The following is a 27,516-nucleotide window of genomic DNA, read 5'->3' on the forward strand; positions in this document are numbered from 1 at the left end:
AAATCAGCCTTCTAGCTCTAAAAATGTTGAGTGCAGAGCAGAAAGACTACCTGGGGGGGGGGGGGGTGGCAACCACCCCCCCCCCCATGTGCGGGCGAGGGTTAACCTGAGATGCGAGGCACGGGGCTGCTCCGAGGTAAAGACCGCAGAAGACATGTATGTGCAGACATGCCTAGCTCTCATGCAGCTGCACCAGAAAAATGTCCACGAGCAACCGGAGACTGAGCGAGGTCCTGGCCGAGCAGAAAGCATGGGAAATGCACTTCTGGGAGAACGTGGTGACGTCCGGGGGCCCGAAGCTGTCACCTGGAAGGGGTGTTGTGAGTGGTGACCTGCATCAGCATCATCTGTAGCGCATGTGAAAGACATCAGCTCAAGTATGCAATACTTTGCTCCAGGTCGACCAGCTCAGCGGCTGGTGTACCATGGCGGCCGCCGACTTGGACCGCAACGTCCGCATGGTGATGAGGGCGCTAATCGCGCCCTGGCTTGCCGAACGGCTCTCCCTGAAAGGGAAAAACGGAAAGAGGGCCGTTGAAGGGACGGAGGTCTACGAGGCCATATTTGGTAAGTCCTGTGCTGGATGGCTGTCAGGATGAAAGTGCGTAAGATGAAAATGTTGCGGCAGACGTCTCGAATATGTTGAGTATATCAGACTCAAGCTCGTTGTTGAATAGGATGTATGTCTTGCCCAGTCTGAATGTCATTAGTTTCTTGACCATACGTAGCGCCCAGACTGCGGCCAGCGGCGCGGGGTCCGCCGGTAATAACGGAACGTCCGAGGCCGACCGGCCCGTTCCGTTATTGGAGAGTGCTAGTGGTGAAATTACATTTTTTTCTTAAAAAAGGCTTTGTTAATAGAAAATAAGATTAAAATATTTGCTTAGAAAATTTTAAAAATACAAATAACAATTATGTTAATACATATTGTACATTTCTTATTTAATATTTTATTATTTTGCTCCTCTATAAACGCAACCCGGCGTGCGCCATTCCGGATTCCCGTTGGTGTTAGAGGCATTTATCTGATCGTCGTTGTGATATTGCGCTTATTCAGGCTATTATACAGTATCGTAGCTACCTGAACTACGGTTCTTCGAGTCTGAAATGGGAAAAAGTCGGGCGAAGCACAGTCTGCGAGTTCTCCATATCGGTAAGAACTTATCTTGAATGTGCGCCATGTTTGTGCCATCTTGATGACTGTGGTCAATTCATGTGGATTTGTATGTGAATTGGTAAATTAATCCTAGTTTTTTTGTATCATCTTAGCTTTGTTGAAAATATAGCACAGTAAAATTTAGATCATACCTGGCAAATGCTGCAAATTTAAAGCAAATTAATCCATAGTTTGCCTCAGCAGTTTCGTAGTTTCTGTAACGCATGTGTCACCAATAGCTGAATGTGGACTAGTATGCTTAAATGATTATTTGTAAGTGTATATAGCCTCACCTTACCTAACCAAGCTGAATCTCACTTTAACAAACCTAACCTAAGCTGCAACCAGGGCATATTTTATTTTTCAATCTACTTACCTACTGCGTCCCATTTTGGGACGCAGGCCTAAGATTTTGAGACGTAGGCCCTGTTGATTTTAGCCCACCACGTCTCAAAGATATAACTGTTTTAAACATAAACAAAAAGTTAATGTTTTGCAACATTGCAAGTTCACTAAATAGTGGCCTTTTGACCATCACAAGGTCCCTCCGAACAGCAGCAGGGTGCTGATTGCCAATATGGTCCTCATTTGTGGCACATATAACCAGGGTTGTGCTCGGCTCAAATTTTTCGGGCTGACTCGACTCTGACTCATTGATAACCTAGGTGACTCAACTCTGACTTGACTCACCACTGAAATTTTATTGGTTGCCTCAAATCTGACTCAACTCAAATTCCAAATTTCCCAGCCTGACTCAACTCTTACTCAACTCATTTGAGTCAGAATGAGTCGGATTTGAGTCAAATATGACTCATGACTCATCACATTTTGCCTAATTTCGCCAAAAGTTGTTGACCGGGAGGGGGTGGGGGTGCGGTCGAATGTGGCTGGAGGTTTGTTCTCTCCATATAAAGCTTCAGATAAAGTTGAAATATTAGCGTTTTCTCTTCGGCAGAATCAGTGACTCTAAAGAGTATCCAGTTGACTCAACTCTGACTCTAATGACCATCAGCGTGACTCGACTCTGACTCGACTCAAATCAGTGTCCCAAAATTTATTTTGGTCCTGGGTGTCAGAGTGGAAAATTCAACCTCCAAAATGATGAAGAGAGTGCAAAATTCAGGTGTGAAAAACCCGACATTAACATGCTTACTCATGAATTGTACATGCGTCAAGAATTGTAGGTATGTTTCTCGGCAGGTGAGCGTGGGACAAACTTAGATATTTAATGTGAATTGGGAGTGATAATCCTGCTAATTAATTTATATTAAAAGTAACGTTTCAGGGCTGTTTTAGGAGTGGAAAATTGGCTCCAAATGTTTCGCATCGGAGGGGAAAATTGCGGCCGTTTTGGGTGTCAGTTCTCACCCAGATCGGCAAATTTTGGGACACTGACTCAAAGCCTTGATTTTTACGGCTGACTCAACTCGACTCGACTCATTTGAGTCAGAGTCGAGTCAAATTTGACTCATGACTCATGAGTCGAGCACAACCCTGCATACAACAATCAACATGTTGCGTGGTGCAGCATTTTTTTTTCCAGATCGGGTAAACTGCTGCCTGAATTCCATGAATACTCTCCCACATACATATAGTAAATTTGTAATACTACAATATCTATTTACCAAATATTGAACACCCTGGACACTTTCCTGCTCAAAATTGTGTGAATGCTCGTCCAAGTTTTACAGAATTGCCATAGTTTCTACCATAGCCCAGTTATCATTTTCATTCTTCCTTGGTGTTTGGTATAGTTGGTCGGCTTTTTGTGATAATCGAACAACAACTTGTTCTTGACGCAAATTTATTTTCCGCAGGTGGTGAGCACCTGACGATTCTCCGGAGGCTGGCTGCCCGCGCTGCAAAGACCACAGAGGGACCACTTCACAGTACAGCAAGTGTGCACTGCTCCGCAAGTCGCCCTGTTCAAGGAGCACAAAGCTGTGTTTGAAGGCCTGATAAAGGACTCGTGCACGGTAAAAGACGGTAACCTTGTCGTGTTTGCGGAGTCAGTGACTCTGAGTGTGCGGAAGAAGCCTAGCGTGGACTTGTACACGGTGACGGCAAAAATCCACGTGCGCCGTGACCTAAACATTTAGCTCAAGATGTTCCAGCTTGGTGTGCCGCTGGGTGAGGTCGTTGAGTTTTTGAACGTTGGTAGACGCCGACATGTTGTGATAGAAGAGGCATCGATTGAGCAGTTTTTAAAAGAAAAGGTAGCAGCATCTCTTCCAGCATCAGCAAAGGTAGACATCCAGAATGTGAAATCCATCTGTCAGTATCTTAGGAGGCTGACAAAACGTGCTACTGCGGGATCAAAACAAGTCGAGCAGCTGCAAGCAAAAGTGGCAAAGGCGCCTCCCATCAAGGTTCAGTACTTTGTTGGTGATGAATCGATCAAGGCGTTTGTGGACTGCCTGCAAATGAACATTCGCCGCCTGGAAAGCAGCCAATCCAAGAAGAAGTCCAAGAAGAAGAGTAAGCCGCCAAAAGCGCCAGGAAAAAGCCCACGGAACATCCGGAGGATGAAGAGCATGGTGCTGAAAGAGTTGAAGGAAAAGACAGGACAGGAGCATGTTCTGGTGTCTAAGGAGTCTCCAAGGAAGACCGTCACCAGGCTTGATCAGGCGGGAGTCAGCCTCAGAAAGTACCGCCAACTGAAGCTGTCCAACCAACCATCCGAGAAAAAGCTGACAACGGCCAGGAACACTCTAAATGAGCATGCCACCGACGTGGGCATGCTCCTGAAGAATCTCCTGTCGAAATGTCGGTGCGACGGGCCTGCCCGTGTGAAGGTGTCAGTGGACGGACATAACCCGTCGCGCAACATTAGCGCAGTGACATTCTCGCTGTCCCTGGTGTGCGAGAGGGATACACAAAGCTCCAAGTACATCGTGCCTGTTATCAGTCTCCCCGGTGCAGAGACCTACGAGCTGGTGAGAGACTCGAGCGCCTGGGAGCAAATTGAGCGTGAGCTCAATGCAGTGATTGATGTAGGGGGTCGCCACGTGAATGTGGAGTACTATCTGTGCGCGGACTTGAAGTCCATTCTGCTGTACCTAGGGTACAAGAGTGCTAATGGTAGAGACGTGTGCATTTATTGCAGCTGCAATAAGGGCAGGTGGGGTGCGTGCTGTGCGGACGGGAAGTGCCAGGCGAGGTTCCGTCAGGCACCAGATGGTTCGATCGCGTTGCCTGCACTGCGACCCAGTGACCCGGGTTACAAGCAGCCGCCGCTTGTGGACATTACGAGATATAAGTTTGTGATCATTGACATTTTGCACTTGTACTTACGTGTAACTGATCAGCTGTTCGTGCGCTGCTGTAACTTTATGGATAAGCGACAGATCGGTGAATTCCTAGCCGTGTGTCAGCACCATAAGTTAAGCGCGTTCCATCTTCGCGATGAGAACGGAAAGCTGAGATTTTCAAATCTGGATAAGTCCAAGAGAGAGAAGATGATGGAAGCCGTCTTCCTGAAAGAGGCAGTGCTGCGCACGCTGATGCCACCGTCTAGGGCAGATCGGGTGATTGCTGTCGTGGAGAAGTTCCAGCAGGTGTGGAAGCTCATCAACTCCGACGCACCCAACCTCGAGCAGCTGCAAGCATCGGTAGTGGCCTTCACAAAGCAGTTTCGGAAGTCGTTTGCCTCAGACGAGCTTCCAAACTATGTGCACATGATGTGCCATATACCACTGCTGATCGAACATTTTGGATCGCTACGAGCGTTCCAGCAGCAGCGAGTGGAGGCGCTGAACCACGCCATAAACGTCAGGGTGAGGAGCGTCACCAGGCCGGGTGCCATCCAGATGCAGCAAGCCGTTCAGGCGGTGAACAGATCATTGTGGTATGTGTGAGTGTGTGGAATGATGCGGAGAAAACGGTGCTGACTGATGTGAACTGATGTTTCGGCCTAGGTGAAAACGCCAGTGATTTAACTGTGTGTATTGTAATGTGTGCTGCGTTCATCAAGAGCGCTGATGTTTCGTGGTTTGTATTGTAATGTATGTAAATAACTGTATCTAGTAGTACGTCGGTCCTTTAGTATGCAAGGCGTGCAGTGCTGCTGAGGAGATGAGATTGATCGTGAACCGGTGTTCGATTTTAGGTGAAGACCCGCATGTTTTTACCTTCGTGTTGTACTGTAGTTTAATAACTGTATTAACCCTTGCCTGGAATGATATGCGATTTCATAAGGCACGCGTAATGTACGAAATATGTGCACGCCCATTTGCCGTATATTGTTTGGTTGCTCGATTTGTCTTTTGTCTACGCATCAACATCGTTGTCAAGAGCGTTCTGGAGGGCGCTCGCGATGCTAAGTTGAAGTTCTACGATTCATGATGTGACTAGCAACCGCTTGTTTAGTTTTCTCATATTTGTATCTGCTCTGTTTGCAAGTAAACTGCACCTGCAATGCATGTAAGCAAACTGTGTGTTCCTACCTGGTTTGTAAATATACTATTGAGGTTCCCAATACTCGCTGATTTCCTTGTGCGTGGGGAGGGGGAGAGGACGCGAGTGCTTGGAGCGGTATCTGACATTGTGATGTTCATGACACTGGATGACATGACACTGGATTGAGTTGGTCAATTTATTTAGCGTGAAATACTAGCGGTCTTAACACATCAACGACGGGGAGATTTGTTCGAATCGATCCAAATTCTTAGATTTAGTCGAATTTTAAATTTGAAGGACATTGCAAGACCTTGCACATGATGCAATCGTACAAACTGAAACTAAATAATTGCAAAATATGTATTAATAACTAGTACGGCGACTCCCAATTAGTGGAAATCCAGTTTTGAGCGATATTGCAAAATTTTGCAATGTTGCAAGCAATTGAGCATCCAACTATTGCAAAGCACCCTGAGGATGTTGCCATTGGACTCAGCCAGCATCCTCGAATTGGACTGAGGAACTACAGAAACGTCGAAAAACGTCATTTTTCATAACCAATGCAATTGCAAGTGCAATAACGCCGAACTCCCGTGCATCAATGCGACACCTGGTGCACAGTACACATCGCCGTTACATATACACACAGCTCGGTCTCTTAGAAGCGTATGACTCCTTATGAAAGGAATTCAGCAGCAGCTAGAGTGGAAACCTGCAACTTTGAACGTTGACCTAACCATGACCTGACCTGACCCCTCGTGACCTTATGAGAGAAAGTTGATATGGCATAGATGCTCCTCGTTTAGACCCTTCGATTGCTGCCTCGTGCGTCGCGCTATGACCACCCGTTCTCGAGATAATAACAGCAGAAGCGGTTGACGCCGTTAGCGGTCATTACACGTTACGGCGGAAATTAGATGGCCCTACCTAGATTTGAACCCACGCCATTGCGCCACATTTCACTGGAACTTCTCTTTGCCTTTTGCCAAAGTACCGCACCTATTTTTTGTCGTAGGTCGTCCAAATACATACCAATCGAAAGAGAATTTAATAGGCTTTCAATGAAGCGTGAAGGTGAGGGTATGTGGCCATGAACGTTCGACGCAGGGACAGTCAAACCCGAGCTTGGCTAGAAAATGATGCTGATCGAAGGTTAAACCGAGGCTGAAATTTTTCTTTGAGCCCCCGGTACCGCAGTTAAATATCATTTAAATTTGTTTTCAATGGCTGATTCATGTAGAGCTTGAACAGACGATTATTTTGAGCGTGAAGGTGGCTGTGCAGATGGTCACTGCAATGTCACTGCAGTGTCTTTTATGTAAATTTAGCACAATTTCCCTATGGCAAAGGGGTGAACTGAGGTACCACATTTAGGTCCGTGGCCGCAATCTGGGCGCTACGAGATGATGTAAGAGAGTCAAAGCCACCTTTGGCTTATTATTATTATTATTATTATTTTTAGCTCCACTTAAAGCCTCAGTGGCGTAGCCATTTGCCTATTTGCCATTGGCCCTTGCTAAAAAACTTATCACCATTTCTTATCATTTGAAAGAAAAATTACAATCGTTAGAGATGTGTATTTTCTGCAAAAAATTACCCAAAAGAAGACAGTGTACGGACGATAAGGTGATCATCATTGGCACCGACATGCATTGGCTTCCCGTGTAAATACAAATTCTAGCAGGAAATGAAAAAAGTATTTTTGTTGTACATTGAATGCTCAAATACAAATAATGTAAAGTTAAATACGTTAAATATACAGTTAACAACAGCAAACCTAGTTTAATCTGAGGTATATATTAACATAATTCGTCACTGTTTGCCCACAGCCGTCCTTCGCCGTTGCGGCGGCGCCGAACGCCAAAAGGTTGGCACCGCCATCGGCAAATGGCTATCGGGGAGCCGAGACCGGAACGGCAAGCGGCTGCTAAGAGCGAAGAATAGCGCCGCCGGCTCACAGAATGCGGTCGTGTCGCCGCCGCCACCGCAGCCGCAGCCGCAGCAGCAGGAGCAGGCTGATGAAGAAGGAGAGCTGGACGTGTTGGTGGCCAGACTGGGCCTGGCACGCCCTGCGGAGGGACAGGTGCTCCCTACTGACGAGTTTTAAGCTCATGTACTGAGCAGCTTGCTCATCTCAGATGTGATTTTCTTAACCCATTAGAGCCCGTTGGTCACATTTGTGACCACAAAGTTAATGATTTTTTGTTGGTCAAATGTGCTTCATCTTTTGGGAAGGTCCACTTCGCCCGCGTTCAGGCATCTTCCAGCTGGAGGATCCCAGTACTATTTTGCGCATGGCAACCTCACAAGCGACGCTATCTCGGCCAGTGCTGCCAGATTTGGAGGATTTCCGCAAATCTGGAGGATTTTGAACTCTATTTGCGGACAAATTTCGCTTTTGGAGGATTTTTGATTCTGGAGGAAAATCTGGAGGATTTGTCGCCCGATTATTATATTCAATTTCATGGAAAAATATAACACATTCAAGACTAAAAAGGCATTTTCCTGCCCAGCGTCACCTTACCCGTTAGGATATATCACGTCCTTTATCACCGTGAGACTGCAGAATAGACGGGTTTACATAGCGTTTGTTGCAAGCTTATATCTCCGTCCGTGATGTTGCAAAAGATGCCAATGGTGCTTAACAATTTACAAAATGATCCGCTCTAAATATCTGAAGACCACTGCATCGAAATTATCGCCAAATTAACGAGCTAGAGCCTCGTCAAATATGCTATGTAAACCGGGTTAATGTCTCAGTCTGTAGCTATATCTACGAGTAACGAGGGTACAAAACTACTGGCGGATTTAAGGCCAGGGGGACATTTGGGGCAAATGCCCCCGGCCCCCCTGCAGCGCCCGAAATCGACGATTTTTTTTTAGAATAAAACGAAAACTAAACAACTTTTATAAGAAAAAGTATCTTTTAAACTGCACAGCAGTGCGAAAGGATTCGAAATCCGATGAGTTTTTAGAATTTGGTGAAACTTTTTTGGGGGCATAGCCCCCCGCAGCGTCCAAGAACGCCTTTCTATATCTACCAATAGGATTTGGAGGAATCTGGAGGATTTTTGTAACTGATCTGGAGGATTACAGCCTTCCCCATCTGGCAGCACTGATCTCGGCATTGTCAGCAAGATGTCGGCGCCGATTGGAGCTCGGTCGGACCGCGTCCGAAAAAAACCGTAAGTAAACTCATATTTCCTCAGAAAAATCATTTCTCGCACGTCGTATGGGTGGAATTTAAACCTATTTAGAACCTGTAATTATTAGTTTCACTCCATTTGCTTTTTGTTTTGTCTGGCACACGTGCAAATAATGTATGGCAACAAATGTGACCAACGGGCAGAAACCCAACATAAATATGACTTTTTCACATTTCAGGCTCACGGCAAATGAGATATTGGACCTTCTGGAGAGTGACAGCTGGCTTGAAGATGAAGATGTCGAGAAGGACCACATCGATGTTATACTCATGCCCCCCATCGAAAAGGGTGAGTGGGCTCTCGGAAATTGTGGATAATGGGGATGAGAAGGGGTATATGTAGTAGGCAGACTATACTAAGTAGGGCATAATAATTACAGCGTAGTGTGAATGAGTGAGCATTGTTGTTGGATGGGAGGAGAATGATTGATAAAATACAGGGTCGCACTTACGTTTACGCACTTCTCTACACGTGTGGACAGAGTAAAAGATCTACATCGTCCTGGCGGCCTTATACTATAGGAGGGTCGGTTGCGGATAATTTTTTTCTACCGATGTTTGCGTCTAAGCTCGTAATTATGTGCGTATTCACATACAAAACTACACATTACCTGACTTACTTTACCAGTAGTATTGTGAAATGACCCTAAGCCTGTCATATTCAAAGGTTAATGATTAGTGTTTTCCTTGCGAACGTTTATGCAACAGCGCCTTCTAGTCAGTGTGACGTTTTTGTGGACGGTTGGGGGGGGGGAGGGGTCCCTGCCTTCCTGAGTTCCATTTTCTGTGGCAGCAATTATATCGTACACAAATATACCAAAGTATATTACGGTAAGATGTTGCAAGACTGGCATGGTTCACATCAACGAGCTTGCGGCTGACTACTAAATCAACGTAGCGAAGGTGGTCTGGAAAGCCCTTGTATTCCCAGCAGACGTCTTGCTTTTACCCCGAGGCATCCCTTTCGTGATTAGGTCTGGCAGTAAAGGAGTAATAGAGGAATTAGGGCAGCTTACAGAGTCAATGGTTCTCTCGTTGCAGATGACGCCCATACCGACGAAGACTCCGACAAGTCAGATGGCGAAACCGTTGGTGACACAACCCATCTCCCACGCCGAGTCCTGGGGACATCAGCGGAAGTGACGGGGGAGCAGTCTCCAGCTCCTCGCGATGGGACACACGAAAAGGGATCAGGTGACGTCGCTGCTTCTGCAACACAAGAGCCGGATCAATGTACCTCTGTCAAAGGGCCTAAAAGGAAGAAGGTCAGGAACTGGAGGCACCGTCCACCAACATTTCGGGTTGAACTGTCTGCTGGCGACCCTAACGATGCTTCAGAAGTCGGTGACACATCTCCAAGTGAGCTGCTCCAAAAGATGTTCACGAGAGAGTTGCTGGAAAATATCCTGGAGCAGAGCAACTTGTACGCGACGCAACACGGAAGACGACTGAACATGACGATGGAGGAACTGCTGGGAATCATCGGTGTGATGATGATGACGGGCTATAGAACGACGCACAACAAGAAACATCTGTGGTTTGCAAAGGACGATGTGTCATCTGTGTGGGCACAGGAGCTCATGCCTAGGAACAGGTTTCTTGAACTTCTCCAGAATCTGCACCTGGCGGACAACAGCAACATCAGCAAGGACAGATAGGGGAGAGTGGGGCACATTCGTGCATGGGGCACATTCGTTTTCAGCAGTTTATGGGAACACGAGTGACTGCACGAGCTCAAGGTAAATTATGAAAATATGTCTATCATTGCCGCCCTTCGTTCACCGTAGAAGACAACACTGTACCTGCTGTCATGCTTGATAAAAACGCAAATTTGTAATATTCGTGAGCTTTCCAAACTTTTCTCATATTATCCATTTTCGTGATCCTGACTCGGAAATGTGGTTCAGCTTTTCAAAATTGGGGGTGAAGAAGCTCACTCTATTCACGGAACTCCTGCAAACTTGTTTGTTGAAAAAGTGTCATTTTTTCAAAAAGAAATTTTGAAATATATTACTAATAACGTTGTGGGGCAGGTTCGTGTACGCACTGCCTGGGGGCACATTCGTGCATATTTTTTTTTAGTTTTTGCGATTTATGACTTTATCTGTAGTAGGTTTCTCTAATGACGCTCGCCTGACTCAGTCTCGACTGCTTGCGACGTCGTGACGAGCAATTCACGCGAACTTGGCGAGGTCACGGAGGCCGGCAGTTGGCACATTCCTGTTGGCCAGCCCATTCTTTCTACATATGTTGTGCAATGCATTCTTGTCGAAAGGAATCAAGTGAAATGACCCCCTGCCAATTTCCTTTGGTAAATTTCTGGTAATGCCCGGTAATTTCTCGAACTTTGCAGGGTGAACGGAAGTGCCCCACCTCTTGAACGAATGTGCCCCATAGGTGGGGCAGTTTCGTGCAAATGTTCAGAGTTATTAAAAGTCATTTTTTCTAATGGAAGCAATAATTTTAGAGGATAACTTTTAAAGAGGAAAACTATCTGCAATAGTTCCTTTCCATACTACAATCAACAATTTTGCCATTGCACTAACCAAAGAACAGATATATGGGTTTATCCATTTTTTGCACGAATGTGCCCCACTCTCCCCTACTACAAGGTACGTCCGTACTTCCAGCACTTGAACGCCGGATTCAAGACGGCAGCTCTCACCAGAAACCTGAGCGTTGACGAGACAATGGTACCGTACTATGGACGGCACAGCACCAAGCAGTTCATAAGGGGCAAACCTGTAAGATACGGGTACAAACTGTGGTGTCTGGCAGCCTCCACCGGATATCTCTATCATGCGGAACCGTACTGTGGGGCCGACACCCAACTGGCTGACACGGGCCTGGGGAAGGGAGCTGACGTGGTGCTGGGCCTGCTGAACAAGTGCGCCGTCCCACCAGGCCATGCTATATTCTTCGACAACCTGTTCACATCACTCGAGCTCCTGGACGTGCTGTCGGACATGGGTCTTGGCGGGTGTGGAACCGTCCGCGAAAACAGGCTTGGTGGCGCTCCATTTTCAGACAAGAAGGTGCTGGAGAAGAAGCAGCGTGGGACAATGGAGTGGCTGTCTGACGGTGACAACCTGGTTGTGCGGTGGAACGACAATCGCGTCGTGACGGTGGCGACGAACTGTGAGCCGCTGGAGCCGCTCGTTACCGCCAGCCGGTATGTGAAGAAGCAAGGTGGCAGGATCGCTGTACAGATGCCCCGTCCTCTTCATGCATACAACACCCACATGGGCGGTGTGGATCTGTTTGATCAGTGTGTTGCTCTCTACCGCAGTACCATACGCAGCAAGAAGTGGTGGTGGCCGCTCTTCCAGTGGGGAGTTTACGCTGCCCGGACAAACACCTGGCTCCTGTCTCAACGGCATGCCAAGGGACCGCAACTTCCCTTCCTGCGGGAGCTCACGTACGTCCTCATCAAGAAGAACACGGTGCCGCGTCCTCCAGCAAGCTTCTCTGGCCGCCACCAAGCACCAGAAGACCTCCGCTACGACGGTCTACATCACTAGCCAGCAGAGCTCAAAACCAGGTTCCACCGTTGCAAGGTGTGCAACAGCCGAACCAACATGTCCTGCGAGAAGTGCGCCGTTCCACTACACCCAAAGTGCATGAAGGTGTACCACACTCCATGAGCACACGGAAGATCAAGAGGGGCATCAGCACCAGTTGGGTTCCTACGTATGGCTGATGATCTGAACAAGCCCAAAAATGCGCAGTGGGCGTGACCTTGTCGACATCAAAGCAGGTCAAATATCTTTTACCTTGTGTTGGATTTTGTGTGTGGTAATGCCGTAAAATACAGGTGCTCAACTACAGATGCTGACATTTTAAGTCTTCGCAGAAAGATTGGACGTTATTATAAACAAAAGTAAGAAAAAGTGGTTAAAATTCCATTTCATGGTGTTTATTGACCCGTTGGTCACAAATGTTGCCACCCCAAAAACAGGTAAAAAATATCTCCAATTTTTTTCAAAAAATCACAGGCAATCAGTGACTCCTGATAAGTATATACAGCAAAAATGAAACAATTTACACCACTTTAAGGACCTTGGGCACTAATGGGTTAATACATACAGTTTTGATTATTGCTGTTTTACTGGAGAGGCGTGCGAGAGCCCGGTCGTCGTAGTTTGCCACTGAACAGGTCTGTAGGACAGTTTGGGGGTGGATGACTGTATAATAATGCGTGGTGCATTGTGCATACCTGCCTGCATCCGCCATTGGCACACGAACGCTGCATCCACCCATGGCAGGAGGAAATAACCGATCGGGACCCAACCGGCTTTGGCCTGGGCCTGCCCGAGTTATAAACCAGATAAGCCCATGTGGGGCCACAGGTTAGCGCACTAGTTAAGCCGATGGCATAACACGGGCTCTGCCCATTGGGCTTGCCCACCCGGAGTCCGACCGGCGACGCTGCTCACGTACACGGGCAAGCCCACGTGGGGCCACAAGTTAGCGCAATAGTTAAGCCAATGGGAGGACGTGGGCTCAGCCCAACTTGAATCCCATTACCCGAACTTGGCTCGGGCATGTCGTAGTGGGGTCCGACTGGGCAAAACTCGGAATCGCGTCGGGCTAGGTGTGTCAAAAACCAAGCAAGGTCCCAGTCTGGACCGGGGCTAGCCCAAGAGCCGTACTTGGGCTGGTCCGGCTTCAGCCCGATTGGGCCCCAATCAGAATTGTTCGCTGGGAAGGGATTCAACGAGAAATTCTGGAGCAACAAGGCCAAGGACATGTACCCCCTGCTGGGATCCGACACGAAAGAGTACAAGTCCAATAATGCCTCCGGGTGCACCAAGGCTGAGATCACCGCGTGGCTGTCGGGGGGTTCTAAGCGAGGAGGAAGATGCTTCCGAACCTCCTCGCGATGATGAACCGGGGAATAGCGAAGATCAGCAGAGTCCTCCTGACGCTTGTAGTGGTCATGGTCAGGGTCGGGATCAGGTTGGAGGTGATGACTTAGACAGCGGTGACACCAAATCTGTTGGGTCGGAGAGCTCTTACTCTACCCTGCAGGCTCTCGAGAAGGCTTTCGAGAAGTCGCTGAAGTCAGTATACAAATACGGCCAAATACAAATACAAATACAAATACAAATACAATACAATACAATACAGTCGCGCTTTCTGACGAGTCCATCCCGATGTCGTCCAAGATGGCCAGGAAGAGAACCAGGCGGTTGAGCCTCATGCTGGACGTCTAGACGGACTTCATGCTCAAAACCGACCTATCCAAAGCCGAGGCCAGCTCTATGTACTTCACCCTTTATTTAGGGCCTTGCTTCGTGACCAAAGACGATGAGGGGCACTCCTCACAAGGAAGCCTTCGCGATAGAATAGAACCGGCCGGTGAACGGTGACTACAACATAGAATCAACCGAGCGGGTGACGATCGCAGGCTCCTCTCCCGTGACTGGATGACTAGACGTGGGTCGAGCCGGAGCGGTGTTTCGAGCCGGCCAGCTCAAAGAACAGCACGTATGCCTTTCCGCTGTTGACGTTTCTCTGATCCATCACGTGGACCCGCGAGTCGTTGTACTCGTACCACTCTGCCGTGTACGGGTGTCGGCAGTAAGCGGTGTGATGTCCTGAGAGCAGCGTGCCAGAGTGGTTCGCCACGCCGTATAGGCTGTACCGGCAGGGCGTCTGTCCGGCCGAGTAGGGCGACAGGTCAAGACCGTTCATCGAAAAGTCGACAGTGGTGTTCAGCTTTCCGCCGAACCTCTCCTGAGGCGAGAACCGCTTCAGGTGCACCACGAGGATGCGCGGGAACTTCTGGTTCGAGAGGCTCCTGGTGCACTTTTGGCGCTTCTGACACTTTGAGCAGGTCGGTTTTTCGTCGCCATCGAGCACTCCTCTTTGGTGAACCATAGAATAGAAGCCTCCCATAGAATAGAAGGCTTCGTCAGGAGGAAATAAGCCATGGTTCGGGGCATGGTACGGTCAAAGAAGAAGGACGGGAAATCGAAGGATAAAGATGAGAAGACAAAGAGTCCCCGGCGCTGCAAACAGACGATCATAGAGTACCTACAGTCAATACTGACGCGCGGCGCTAAAACGTTCGTTCCGCCCGAGGCGAGACAACATCGCGAAATCACCTTCGAGTCACGAATGAACACGGAGGAAATAGCGAATTTGGAACAGGTGGGCATTATCGAACGCGGGCATGACACGTCAAAATACCGCCTGTTCACTCTACCCAAAAAGGATAAGCGCGTGCGGGTCCTCTATGACCTCTCGGACCTCACCCCCTTTTTGCAAAAACCCACCTGCCATCTCCCACGTCCAATCGACGTGCTCGCCAACACGGACGCCAAGTACGCAATCAAAGTTGATTTGCGTGACAGATTTTTCCACATACCAGTTCACCCAAAACTCCGTCAATACCTTGGCATCCAGTACAAAGGAGTCACATACCGCTGGACCAGACTCCCCATGGGCCTGGCAACCACCCCAGGCATCATGCAGTGTCATGAAAGCCGCAGCCCAACAGATGACACAACACTTCCCGGGCGTAACAGCATACGTCTATCTCGACGATTTCCTGTTCGTCGCGTCATCAGTAGGGCAACTGGAAGGGATCCCCGACTACATGTCCTCGCTCGGACTCTCACTCAATGACAACAAGTCGGTGCTGGAACTCACTACGCGGCTCACATACCTGGGAATCCAGCTGGACCTGGAACACCGTTCAATGTCAATCTCAAACGCTCTGAGAGACAAGCTACTCATCGCCATTGAACAGGTACCACAGCGCTCCTACCTGTACGCCCAAAGGCTGGCCGGTTTTGTGAACTTCGTCAGACCAATCGCAAAACTGCCCCTCAAGATCGTGTCAGAAATCCTGCACCGCTCACACGATCTCACAAACATGGTGCAAAATCAGATGCTCACACACGATTGGTGTTTCACCAGCACTGATTACACAAACAGGTTCATCCAACACCCACAGTGGGTGGCCACGGACGCCACCCCAACACAGCTAGGACTGGCCGACGACAGCACAGAGATTGCGATTCGGCTACACAAGTATCTGCCTATCTTTCAGGCTGAACTCCTGGCAGTGTATCTCGCAATGGAAATAGTGCCCCCGAAAACCACGATTTACACAGACAATAGTGGCAGCCCACAAAGGCCGCTGCCCTCCATCATGGCTACCGTGGGTGACTCAGGTATTCACACAAAGACAAAGTAGCCTCCGTTAAATACCCACGCACCTCAACCCGGCAGACCAACCGTCCCGTGTGTACTGAAGTCGCTCGCTGGGTCACATATGCGCCAATTAAGCTCAGGAATGTTCGCATTGCTCATATTGTGTCATATATGTTATTTGTACTCACAAATGCACTGATTGTACCTCCGGGCTTTTCGCGTGACGTCATAAAGCGCGCCAAATGACGTCACCCAAGCGACCAATCAGAGGCCTACGCCGGCCTCCCCGCCTGCGTGCGGGTTTCTGAGGGCCACCATTCAGTCGGTGCCGTCGGTGCGGCCCGCCGAGGACGGACGTGGCCCCGACTGTCGCTGTGTCATTTGTGATAGCTCATTCGAGAGCAACTTGTGAGACAAATAAAAAAAAACTCCGGGAGCAGCAAGAGGAAGAAGAGAAGGGCCAGAGTGGTGCCCGAGCCCGATAGAGTCCATTACTACTCCATAGATAATGGGCACTCACGCATTCAGTTTGTTTTCCCAAGCCATCCTTGCAGCTGGTCTTTGCTCGACGAAAGTGCGGTGGTCACTGGTCAGGTCCATGGCAACCAGTGTGCTGAAAGTAAAGGTAAATAACAATAAGTGGCATCAAATAGGTTTATCACATAATTATAGCTGAGACTGACTATAATTATCTGGTAACCGAGCCGAAGTGATTAGCCCTTACAATGGCCTAATTTTTGTTGATAGAGACAAGTAGAAAAACACGGAACAAATAGTGCATAGACGCGCTTCGATTATTAAATCTTCATCAGCATGACACAATCACAGAGAAAACAAGATATTATATAGCAAGATATTATATAGATATTATATAGCATTATATAACAAGATATAATCAAGATATCTTGTTTTCTCTGTGCTTGTGTCATGCCGATGAAGATTTAATAATCGAAACGCGTCCATGCACTATTTGTTCCGTGTTTTTCTAATGGCCTAATTGCTCACTGTAATAAAAATAAGATTTTAAGCAAGATACCTATAAGAAACAGGTAGATCCGATGTTTGAAAGTAAAGCCCCAGTCACAAATTTGACGCACCTGTGACATTTCCTGACACGCACGTGACTATTGTATTAACTTTTGTGTTTTGCGATGTTTTGACCTTATTTAAAGTACTGAAAGCTCAAAATGTATGATTAATGTTGTTTAAAGCAGATATTAATAATTATGTTTGTAAATTATCGATAAGCTGCTTATAGCAGGTCACGTGATTGCTACCAGATTATGTGCTCAGAAAGCATCTTTTCAACTTCGATTTTGAACAATTTTTACCTCCTTTGAGGCCAAATGATGGACGGTTTGAGGCACACGATGAAATGCTGAATCTATTGATGCCAAAATTTGTTCGTTTTTTGCATTTTTAGACTAGTATATCCTGGCTCAAACTTTGACCAATTTGTGTGTAAACCCTATGGTGAAGGGAAAACTTCACGCCCAGCAGCATATTTACGTCTGGACAACGAGTTGCGGGGAAAAGTGTTGACTTTGTCGCAGTTTTAGGAGCCGGTGATTAGGCTGGATTTTTGGGTTACTTTTTCGTTCCCATTCATGTATTTCATAGTGTTTGGCTTTTGAATATTTTAGTTCTTTCAGATAAATATTGCTTGCCCTACAACTTTTGTAAAAACGTTTCATTTTTTTATAAGCCGACCGTCAGAGTCCTAAAAATACATCAGCACTACAGTCATTGTAAACAAACAAATGGAGCACCGCTTGGCTCTGTTCCAAAAGGCCCTTTTCAAGTTTATCTGGTGGTTTCCGTAGGTACTCTTGTACGTCGTTTTGTTGGATGGGTTTGACGTATATCATATTTAAGAAGCATGTTGAATGAAAACAATCCCAAGTATCAAGGAGGCTGACAGAGGTCCTGACCCTGACCCTGAGCAATAACAATATCAAGTTGAACTTGGAAGTTATGAAATTTTGGTTGATTAACGCAGGTTGATCGGGCTCACATATCAGCAAGAAAAAGTAAAATTAAAAGAGCTCATCATTATTGGCCAAAAACAAGCTATAATTTTGCAGGAGATCTTGGATCAATACTGAAGATCACGCTGAGCACTTGAGCAGTATCATGCCAGAAAATGTTGACTGATGAGTGCATATTATTGAATGATAACTTACAACAACAAGATAAGTTAGTGCTAACTATCAAGTGAAAAATCTAGAATGAATGGACTCGGGGAGCTTTACTGTGATTAGATGCTATGCAGACGGTAATGTGCATCAGGTACTCAGTGTCTGGCAAATGAAACATGCGATCATTCCATTGCTACTGGAGGAGAAAGCTTGGATCACTAAATCCACTTTATGTTGATTTTCCTGTTAATCATTACTGTATTTCTTGAAAAAAGGATTGTAGTAAAATTGTCAATGTGACAATCCATGCAACGATGTTATCATATGTGTTCATTAGTCATTTGTGATAGTGATTGTTGGTCCAGTATACAATGGCAAAGCTTCAGCGTTTTTTTCTTCTGTGGATGGCCAGCAGTGACTCAGAACTTAGAAGTATTAGTTTTCTCCACAGGGCTGGGATAAAAAGTACTGAGGGTAATCTTCCACCAAGGAACTTTACTTTGACATGGTATGAGATGCAGGCACAAGTAGGTAGGTGCTTCGTTCCTATAGTCAGTAATTGTGTAGGTTTAGTTGGGTTAGCTTATATTAGGTTTTAATTTGCCCCAAGTGTCCATAGAAATGTGACCTGATTGAACAGTGCGCATACCTGACTAACCCGACAGCTGACCTAACCTCAATCATCACACATATTTGCAACCTAGCCAAGACCTGCATGGCAGTAGCACCCAGTTATAGGTAGGTACTCACCCTAACTCAATCTTACCTGCTAACTTAAACTTGCCAACAGTTAGCTCACCTTGCCAAGCTGCATCCAGGGAAACAGTCAACTGAGGAACTGGCTCATTGGGTGGTTGGTGTGAGTCTGTGCGTTTAAAGTGTTTCTTCTCTGAAGCTGCTCTGCACTGCTGTATGTCATGTTAGATGCTCAGAAAAATGTGGGAAATGATAACTAAGCCAGGTACTTTAGTGCTTTGTTAATGCTTGAGAGATGAACAAGTACAAATCCTGTGGGACACAGCTATGAGTTAGGTGCTAGGTGAGTATGTTATGTGAATGTGCTGGTTCCCTGTTTGACTGTAGTAAGTATACAACAAGCACAGGGTCACAGTTATATTCAATCTCCACATAAACATACAACAAAAACGGCCATATAGCCTCACTCCGAACACACCACAAATAACTTAAGCCTTTACAGGCACAAAAATGCTTTGATTTACAGGACAGGTATACAACATATCCTCTGTCCTTGGGGATCTTGCTGCCAAGTTGAGGTGCGATGACTGAACTTCAGGATTGATCAACCTTTTCTTCTTAGCCACTGCTTTTATACGAGAAAGACTTACTGCTTGTTTATAAGCTGCGTTGAAAATTTAATGATCCGCCTTCAATTCTGGCATGAAGGCACAAATAAAATAGTTCCCTCTCCTCTTGGAATACACAAAGCAAAATATTTAATAACTTTTAGTGGATGGACAAGAGCAATTTGAATTAGCATAGCTTTCCCTCAAGTTAACTTCTGGCACTGATGAATTACAATGACACCTCTGATCCAATAAGATAAACTTGGAATGTGTAAACCTGCCTAGTCAATCATGCAACAGATGAACTTTAGGTCAACATGATATTTATTCGCTTCATATTTTGTAACAAACGCGCAAAAACTGCAATATAACAGCACTATATGCTTTTTGACAAAATGCAATAGAAGTAAAACTTAACGCTGATGGCATTCATTCTTAGTGGAAATGTAATTACAAAATATTTTGTGGTAACTATTGAATTTCAGCTAAAAACAGTGCACGGTTTAAAAAAGAATCATTCCCATGACGGTCCATTCTTGCGGTCCTGAAATCGCCACTATTTCCGGCCTCTCCAACGCAACTCGTTGTCCAGACGTAAATATGCCGCCCAGCAGGCCTCATTACAGTGCTGCCAAATCGTGTTTGGTGGGGGTCGATTTTAAGTCTGTAATCTCTCCAGAACCAATGTATTGCCTCTCAAAATTCATCATCTCGGTTTTTTGACCTCGTGAAATCGCGCGCGCTAAATATGCTGCGCTTCTCGCCACAAACAAAGTATCACATCTTGAGGCACCGCACAACAATGCCTAGCTCTCATGCAGCTGCACCAGAAAAATGTCCACGAGCAACCGGAGACACGCCGAAAACTTCCAGACATCGTACGCCCAACATTGCATCAAGCCATCTCGGAAGAAGACTGGGAGGCCTTCAGCAGGAGATGGTCTCTCTTCTGTCGTGAGACGAGGATGACAACAGACCAGATACCAGCCCAACATATCGCATGCTGTGGACTTCCGTTGGAAGCGGCTTTGTTCCGTGAGGACCCGCACGGCGCACATCGCTTCCAAACCCGAGGCCGACATCCTGATCACGCTGAAACAGCTGGCAGTTATGCGTGTGGCGCTCAGCACGCGCCGCGCGACCCTGCTCCAGACAGGCCAGGACCACGGCGAGCACGTGCGCCAATATGTATCACGACTCAAGGGACTGGCCATTGGCCAACGTCTGCAAGTGGACGAGTTCGGGCCCACGTAGTGCCGAGGGATGCACTGGGTCAGCGCAAATCGACTACACCGACGACATCGTAAAGCTGGTCCTCCTCAATGGTATCGCGGATGAAGACATCAGGAAGAACGTGCTGGGAACCACAGACATCGACAGCCGGTCCCTGGCTGACACTGCGACACTTATCGATGGGATTGTTGCGTGTTGATTTTAGTTGCGTCGTGCCAATGGTAAATGGTAGCTAAAGTGGCGCGTGTGCGACAGACTGTGCCACGCGGTAAAGACGCCATGATTGTTTATTCTCGTTTTGGCCTCGTGTGTGTTAAGTAGTCGCCTGAGGAATAAAAGTGAAAAGGGCACAGAGTGTCCCAGGAAGCGCGACAGTACCGGGGCACAAGTTGGCGACGACGGAGCCGAACTTCACCAATCGCCACTCCTTTTTTTCGGCGAAATGGATATTTTCGCGTGTGCCCCTGCGCCGTTTTTGCCGTCGGGCACTGAACCTGCCATCCCGTGGACCCGGTGGTCGGGGATGTTTGACAACTACTTGACGGCCATCGGCGGCGACGACTTCTCGTCGGACAGACGCCGTGCAATTCTTCTGACCTGCCTCGGGGCAGAGGGAAAGAGGATTTGAGTCCCTACCCGCAGTTATCAAGCGGGAGGGGAGGACGATTTCAACTTCACGAAACGTCGCCTCCATGACTACTTTTCGCCCCGGACGAACGTCTGTGCTGAGAGATACCGGTTCCGCAGCAGGCCCCAGCAGCCTGGCGAGACGGTGGCCAGTTGGGTTTCATCACTTCGCCAGCTAGCCTCAACTTATGCGTACCTGGAGAGAACCGAAGAGTTTATTCGGGACCGGGTTGTGGAACGCACTGCCTCCTCGAGGCTTCGGCAACGCCTGCTGATGGAAGGTTCAGACCTCACCTTGCAAATGACGATGACCATCGCTGCCACTATGGAGAGTGCGGAGAGAGAGCCTCGCTATGGAGTCAACTGCACCATCAGCCCCTGAGCCGGTGCCAGTTCAAGTGGTGGCGCAGGGCCAGGCGGAGAAGACCAGCTCAAGTGCACCAGCGACGGCAGCAGAGGCAGCGAACTGTGCAGCAACCGAAGCAGCCCCGACAGAGGGGGCCGCAGCCATCTGAGAGAGGGGGCCGCAGGGCCTCTAACACAGCTGTATCATGCTCCACCTGTGTGCGACCGTGACAGATGACGTCATCAAGGTATACCTCTACACCAGATATATTATCTGGTATTATCTGATACCTGCACACATAGACCTCTGTCTGCGCATATGCACAGGTCGTGCAGCCTGCGCGACCAGGGCATAGAGGCGAGTCAGAAGGAGCTGGCCAACTATCTTCGGACGCTGAAAAAGAACAAATATGGAAAAACGAATGAACTACGCCGAACTGAGAAAGTGGTGCGAGTCACATTCTGAGGTGCCTGATGAGGATGAGCCTTACGTCATTGACTGGGCGTCAAGTGCAGACAGAGGGCACTTTAGGGTGCAGTTCACCACCCGCAAGCTGCTGCGTCTCGCGGCAAAGAGTGACGTGGTTCACGTGGATGCCACGTACAAGCTGAATTGGAACGGGTGTCCCGTGCTCATCACAGGGGTGACTGTTTTTTTTTTTTTTTTTTTTTTACTACTCCGCCACCCATTATTAGGTGACCAGGAGTGCCCCCACCCACAGCCCAGCGACTCACAGCACCTTACGTTAACACCAGATAAAAATAAAAAAGGATAAGTCGCGGCACTCCCAGCTAGGAAAATTGAAAAAAAAACAAAGTAAGCAAAAGAAGTGCGGGAACCGGTTAATAAATAAAGAGAGCCAAAGTACAAGTAGTCATTGCTGAAAGCAGCGGATGACTGTTCTACTACATCTAAGAAAGAAGTCATTCATACATGCATACATAATTGGTTAGTAGAGTGCATTCAGCCTTTCACTCCTAGAAGAAAAATCAGCAAATGGCAATCCAGTGGGGAAACATTTCTGGTCAATTCGAGCGCAGGTCAACAGCCAGACTTTCTAGGGCCCACCAGCTAAGCAGGGCTTGTTGCTGATGGACCCCTTCAAGTCCGGCGTTCCATTTGAGTGGGGACGTATCTCCTGTGTTGATAATCACAAAGGTAGGTTACATTATCAACACATCATTGTCAGCCTAGCCCAATAATAAATGCACCAACATGTCCATTTATTATTGGGCCACCTGTCGAGATGCTAAGCACTTGTATGAAAAGTACTAGGTAAGCGTGTGTATTACGCTATTTATTGCTATTTATTATCATGTTCTTGTTGTTTTTCTTATTGTAAGATTTAACATATTTTCATATTCATTTATAGGTATATTTACGAGGATACTTAGTACCCAGGATTACTTAACTAATACTTTTGCTAATACTTCACTTAAACTTTTGATAAGTACTTTTGCTTAGTACTCACTAAGTAAGATATTCTTTACATATTTTTTGAAAGTGTTTTTTGATTGAGGTACTTCTTCTAATAGAAGATCTTTAGCTATTAAGTCATTCCAGAGTTTGGGTCCGATGCAAGGAAATGAGTAGAGCCTGTAATTTTTTGTTGAAAAAACAGGTTGAAAATGATGGATATTTCTTGTCTGATGGATAGGGTCAGTTGAAAGATGAAGTAATCGTCTTACAGAGACTGGTAATTCCTGCATTATGTACTTATGCATGATAAGCATTATTTGAAGTTTGGCTACGTCTTTAATTTTAAGAATACTATATTTTTTAAATATTGGGGTAGCACTTTGTGGTGGGAAAATACCTTCAATTAGTCTCATGGACCTTTTTTGCAGAATTACCAGCCTTTGAAGGTGGTTTTCATAGTTGGAACCCCAAATGAAACAGCAGTAGTTGATGTAAGGAAAAATCAAAGAATAATATAATTGAATGAGCTGCTGTTTTGGGATAAAGCGTCTAGCTCTTGCAATCATTCCAATGTTTCTGCTGATAATTTTACATATGCTACTGATATGAGATGTGAATTTGAGGTCAGAGTCAATAAGGATTCCTAAATATTTCACTGTTTTCATTTCAACTACTGCTGTGTTTCTAATGTAAATGTTTAGCTTTTCAGCAGTTCTCCGTTTTGAATATACTTGGAGAAATGTTTTTGATGGGTTCACTGTGAGGTAATTTGCTTCTAGCCATTCAGATATTTTTGACAGGGCTGCATTTGTTATTTCTTGAAGTGTTTCTCTGTTTTTATGTTTGAAAAATATTGCAGTATCATCTGCATACAACATAATTTGCCCTTCAATTGGAAGATTTGCAATGTCATTTAAGTATAGAATGAAGAGGAGTGGTCCAAGAATTGACCCCTGCGGCACTCCTATTTTTATTTCTCGTTCAGTTGACTTGACCCCTTCTATCTGTACCACTTGAAATCTGTTTGTTAAGTATGATTTGATTGTTTTTAGAATATTTCCTCGAAAACCCATTTTGTTTAACTTTTCTAGTAGTATTTGGTGTTCTACAGTGTCAAATGCTTTTGAAAGGTCAAGAAAGACACCTGCTATAATGTTATTAGTTTCCAGTGCTTCAGTTATGTAGTCTTGAATAAGCATGACTGGCATGTAGGTAGAGTTATTTTTCCTGAATCCAAATTGATTGTCTGAGAGAATGTGTCTGCTTGTTGCAAAGTCTGTCAGTTGGTAGTGGATAACCCTCTCTAATATTTTTGAAATTATTGGCAAAATGCTTATTGGTCTGTAGTTAGATAAGCTATTATGATCTCCACTTTTGAATATTGGCTTCACAGATGCTATTTTTAAGGGATCTGGGAAGGTTCCTGTTGAGAGGCATAGGTTGAAGAAATAAGTAAGCTTTGAAAGGATGGGTTTGTAAGAATGTTTCAATATTTTTGAATTGATTCCATCAATTCCAGCACCAACATCTTTAAGCTGATTAATTATTTGTTCCACTTTATCATCAGTGACACTAGAAAAGTTAGTCATTTCTCCTTCTGTCTCTCGAACATTTTCTAAGGGATTTGTGTTGTTACAAGGAATATTTTGTTTCAACTTTTCCCCTATTTCTGTGAAAAATTTGTTGAAACTTTCAGCCATTGACATCATTTCTTGACCGCTATTCTCAGTGTTATTTAGTGTTTCACCTGGCAAAATATCACATTTGCTTTTTTGTTTTAGAAGTTCATTTAATGTTTCCCATGTCTTTTTGGGGTTCCTGTTGTTTTTTTGAAATTCTGCTTCATAGTAGGCCTTCTTTGAGTTTGTAATTGCCCTATTTAGACAGTTTCGATATTTGTTGTATTGTGCTATATTGTATGAATTAGGATTTTTTAGTTTGTTCACAAACATTTTGTTTTTGTGATTGATGGAACAGAGTATAGCTGGGGTCATCCATGGTTTTATGAAATTATTTTTTCTTGAGCATGTTATGGTTTTTGAACACATAGCAATGCCATCCTTGTATGCTTGTATAATCTGTATGCAGGCCAGTTCAGGATCTGTTTGAGTGGTGAGATCATCAAGACTCTCTATTAGGTGGCCCTTCAGGTGTTCAATTTTATTGTAATCAAATACTGTTCTTTCCTTATCCTTCTTTTCTAATATTTTATTTTCAACATTTGCAGTTGTAAAGATTACAAGGTGGTCTGAAAGGTCTGTTACAATTACCCCTGGTACTACTATTTTAGACAAGTCATTTGTGAAGATATTATCAATAAGAGTACTTGAGGTTGGGGTAATGCGGGTAGCTTTAGAGATGGTTGGCAAAAATCCAAAACTGCACATCAATGTAAAAAATGATTCATTTGCAGAATTATTATTAATTGAGAATAAATCAAAATTGAAGTCACCTGCAATGAATGCAAGCATGTTTAGTGCGGTTAAGGCGGAAAGAAACTGTTCCATTTCAAGAAGAAATTCCCATTCATTATCAGGGGGTCGGTAAATTTGACAAATAAGGAAAGATGGCTTGTTTCCATTAGTTACCTGTAAGGTAACTACTTCTGCTGTTTTGAATTCATGTAGTATTATCTTTTGGATGCCAGTGAAATATTTGTCATAAGCAAAAATTGCTGATCCCCCTCCTACTTTAGTTTCTCTGCTTTTGTAGAAAGCCATATATTCATCCCCTAAGCAAAACTTATTTTCTATTTTTGGATTGAGCCAGGTCTCTGAAATGCATACAAATGCCATCTTCTGGTCTATTTGTGCCAAAAATGTTACAATTTCATCAAGTTTATTTACCATTGAACGTGCGTTTATATGGATGATAGAAATGTTATTTTCAAAACAGTTCAGGCTTCTCACCTTGGTACATTCATGAAATTTGCAGCTGGTCCTGACCTTATCATATTGGGAATGAGTCGTGGATATGTTGCTTATATCATTTATGAAGGGATCAAAGGTTAAATTATAAAGATCAGATAAGGTTGACTCGTCAGCCAGCGTACCAGTTACCGCGATAGATAAGAAAAACTACGCTCGCCTCAAATGTACTACGCGTATCACCACTTGTTTGTAGCACTACTGATTGAGGTGCCTCTGAGGAAGAGGAATAATTGTATTGTGTTATTTGTTTGTTTCTCTTGTTGTAACTACAATAGTACAACATTTGGGCAGTAATTTTTCCAAGGTATTTTATGAAAATTCAAAACCTGCTTTTATATTCAGTATTATCACAAAATGCCAAATAATTGTAATGAGCAAAGTGAAAGGAAAGATAATAGTGATGTTTGCCAGTAGACAAATCTGGATGACGAAATACGTTTTACCCATTCATAAGGAATATGTAAATTAGGGGAGCACGTGTTTTGTACAGGGTGTCCCATAAGTTCGTTCTCACCTAAATTTTACGTTTTTAGGCTCTCTTGCTTAAAGGCACGCTGAAATTGGTTCGTTACTGAGCTTACGTGGTTGCCATGGCTGGTAGAAATATGCTCCACAGTAACTAATTTCTGTAGACAAAATAGTTTTTGCTAGAGAGCCCGTTTCCTACACAGACGGCTAACGCCGCAACATAGAGGTCTCCAATACGGGTACGTCTCGGTATTTAGTCAGCACGTGACCATTCGCGACGATTGAGGGTGATTGAGGCCTACCAGTCTGTAGACAATGTCCATCGCTAACTGGACGCACAGTCAGCAAGTGACACCGATGATTTGTCGGGAGTCAATCATTGCAAGTTTATCCTCTTTTTTGTCAGCTCTCAGGAGTGAGCCATGTGGCCAAAACTGTGTGGCGCCAAAGTGGCCATCAAAAAGGTCAAAGGGTTAGAAAGTTGGTAAGCAGACTTTTCAGGATGGATTACCAGCTGTCTAAAATTGTTCTTACGGGGTACATAACTCAAGGTGACTTAAGCTTTGCTTACCGGAGGGCTCAAAACAGTCAAAAACGTCTTAAAATGGCCAAACATGAGTTTCGTTATGCCTGAGGCTAAAAAACTAAAGGGCTGAGGACATCAACCAGGTCATCTGGACTAACTAGTCCACGTTCGAGATGAAACACCCGTCCAAACCCGAAAACAACCCCATAAGGGCGAAGGAGGAGGCCTCCGTTTCGTCCCGTTATGTTCCTATGCGAAAGGCCAAGATCACGGTATTGTGGGGTTATAGGCGTCCAGACGCTGACCAGGTAGCGATTGGTGTCCCAGAAACAGCTTTGGGAAGCATAATGCTTTTCCAAGAAAATCTAGGAGGAGTTTCAGCCCTCAAGCTGAACTCGAACCGCGAGTATGAACACATTTATAGAGGAGAAAATGGCATCCGAGAGGTCGTAGGCCCATCTTCAGGCAAGACAGTGCATCAGTGCACAGGCCAAGCAGAGCTTAAAAGCGGTGGAAGGAGACTGTGACAGGCGTTTGTGGCAAGACCACATGCCAGGCACCTCATCGGATCAAAATTTCATAAAAAATTGTTGGTTATGCTG

The 27,516-nt window shown here is 45.7% G+C and overlaps 2 protein-coding genes across 2 annotated transcripts; one reads left to right on the plus strand and one right to left on the minus strand.

Annotated features, from left to right (window-relative positions):
* Window positions 1–11,344: 11,344 nt before the first annotated feature.
* On the plus strand, window positions 11,345–12,280 carry LOC122373194 (piggyBac transposable element-derived protein 3-like). Its single transcript, XM_043351037.1, has one exon. It carries the CDS (start codon window positions 11,345–11,347, stop codon window positions 12,278–12,280), a length of 936 nt encoding a protein of 311 aa, XP_043206972.1.
* Window positions 12,281–14,192: 1,912 nt separating this feature from the next.
* Window positions 14,193–14,642, minus strand: LOC122373195 (ubiquitin carboxyl-terminal hydrolase 2-like). Its single transcript, XM_043351038.1, has one exon. It carries the CDS (start codon window positions 14,640–14,642, stop codon window positions 14,193–14,195), a length of 450 nt encoding a protein of 149 aa, XP_043206973.1.
* Window positions 14,643–27,516: the final 12,874 nt, after the last annotated feature.

Source organism: Amphibalanus amphitrite, unplaced genomic scaffold (assembly GCF_019059575.1).
Source record: "Amphibalanus amphitrite isolate SeventyFive unplaced genomic scaffold, NRLGWU_Aamphi_draft 001457F_arrow, whole genome shotgun sequence".
Lineage (NCBI taxonomy): Eukaryota > Metazoa > Arthropoda > Thecostraca > Balanomorpha > Balanidae > Amphibalanus > Amphibalanus amphitrite.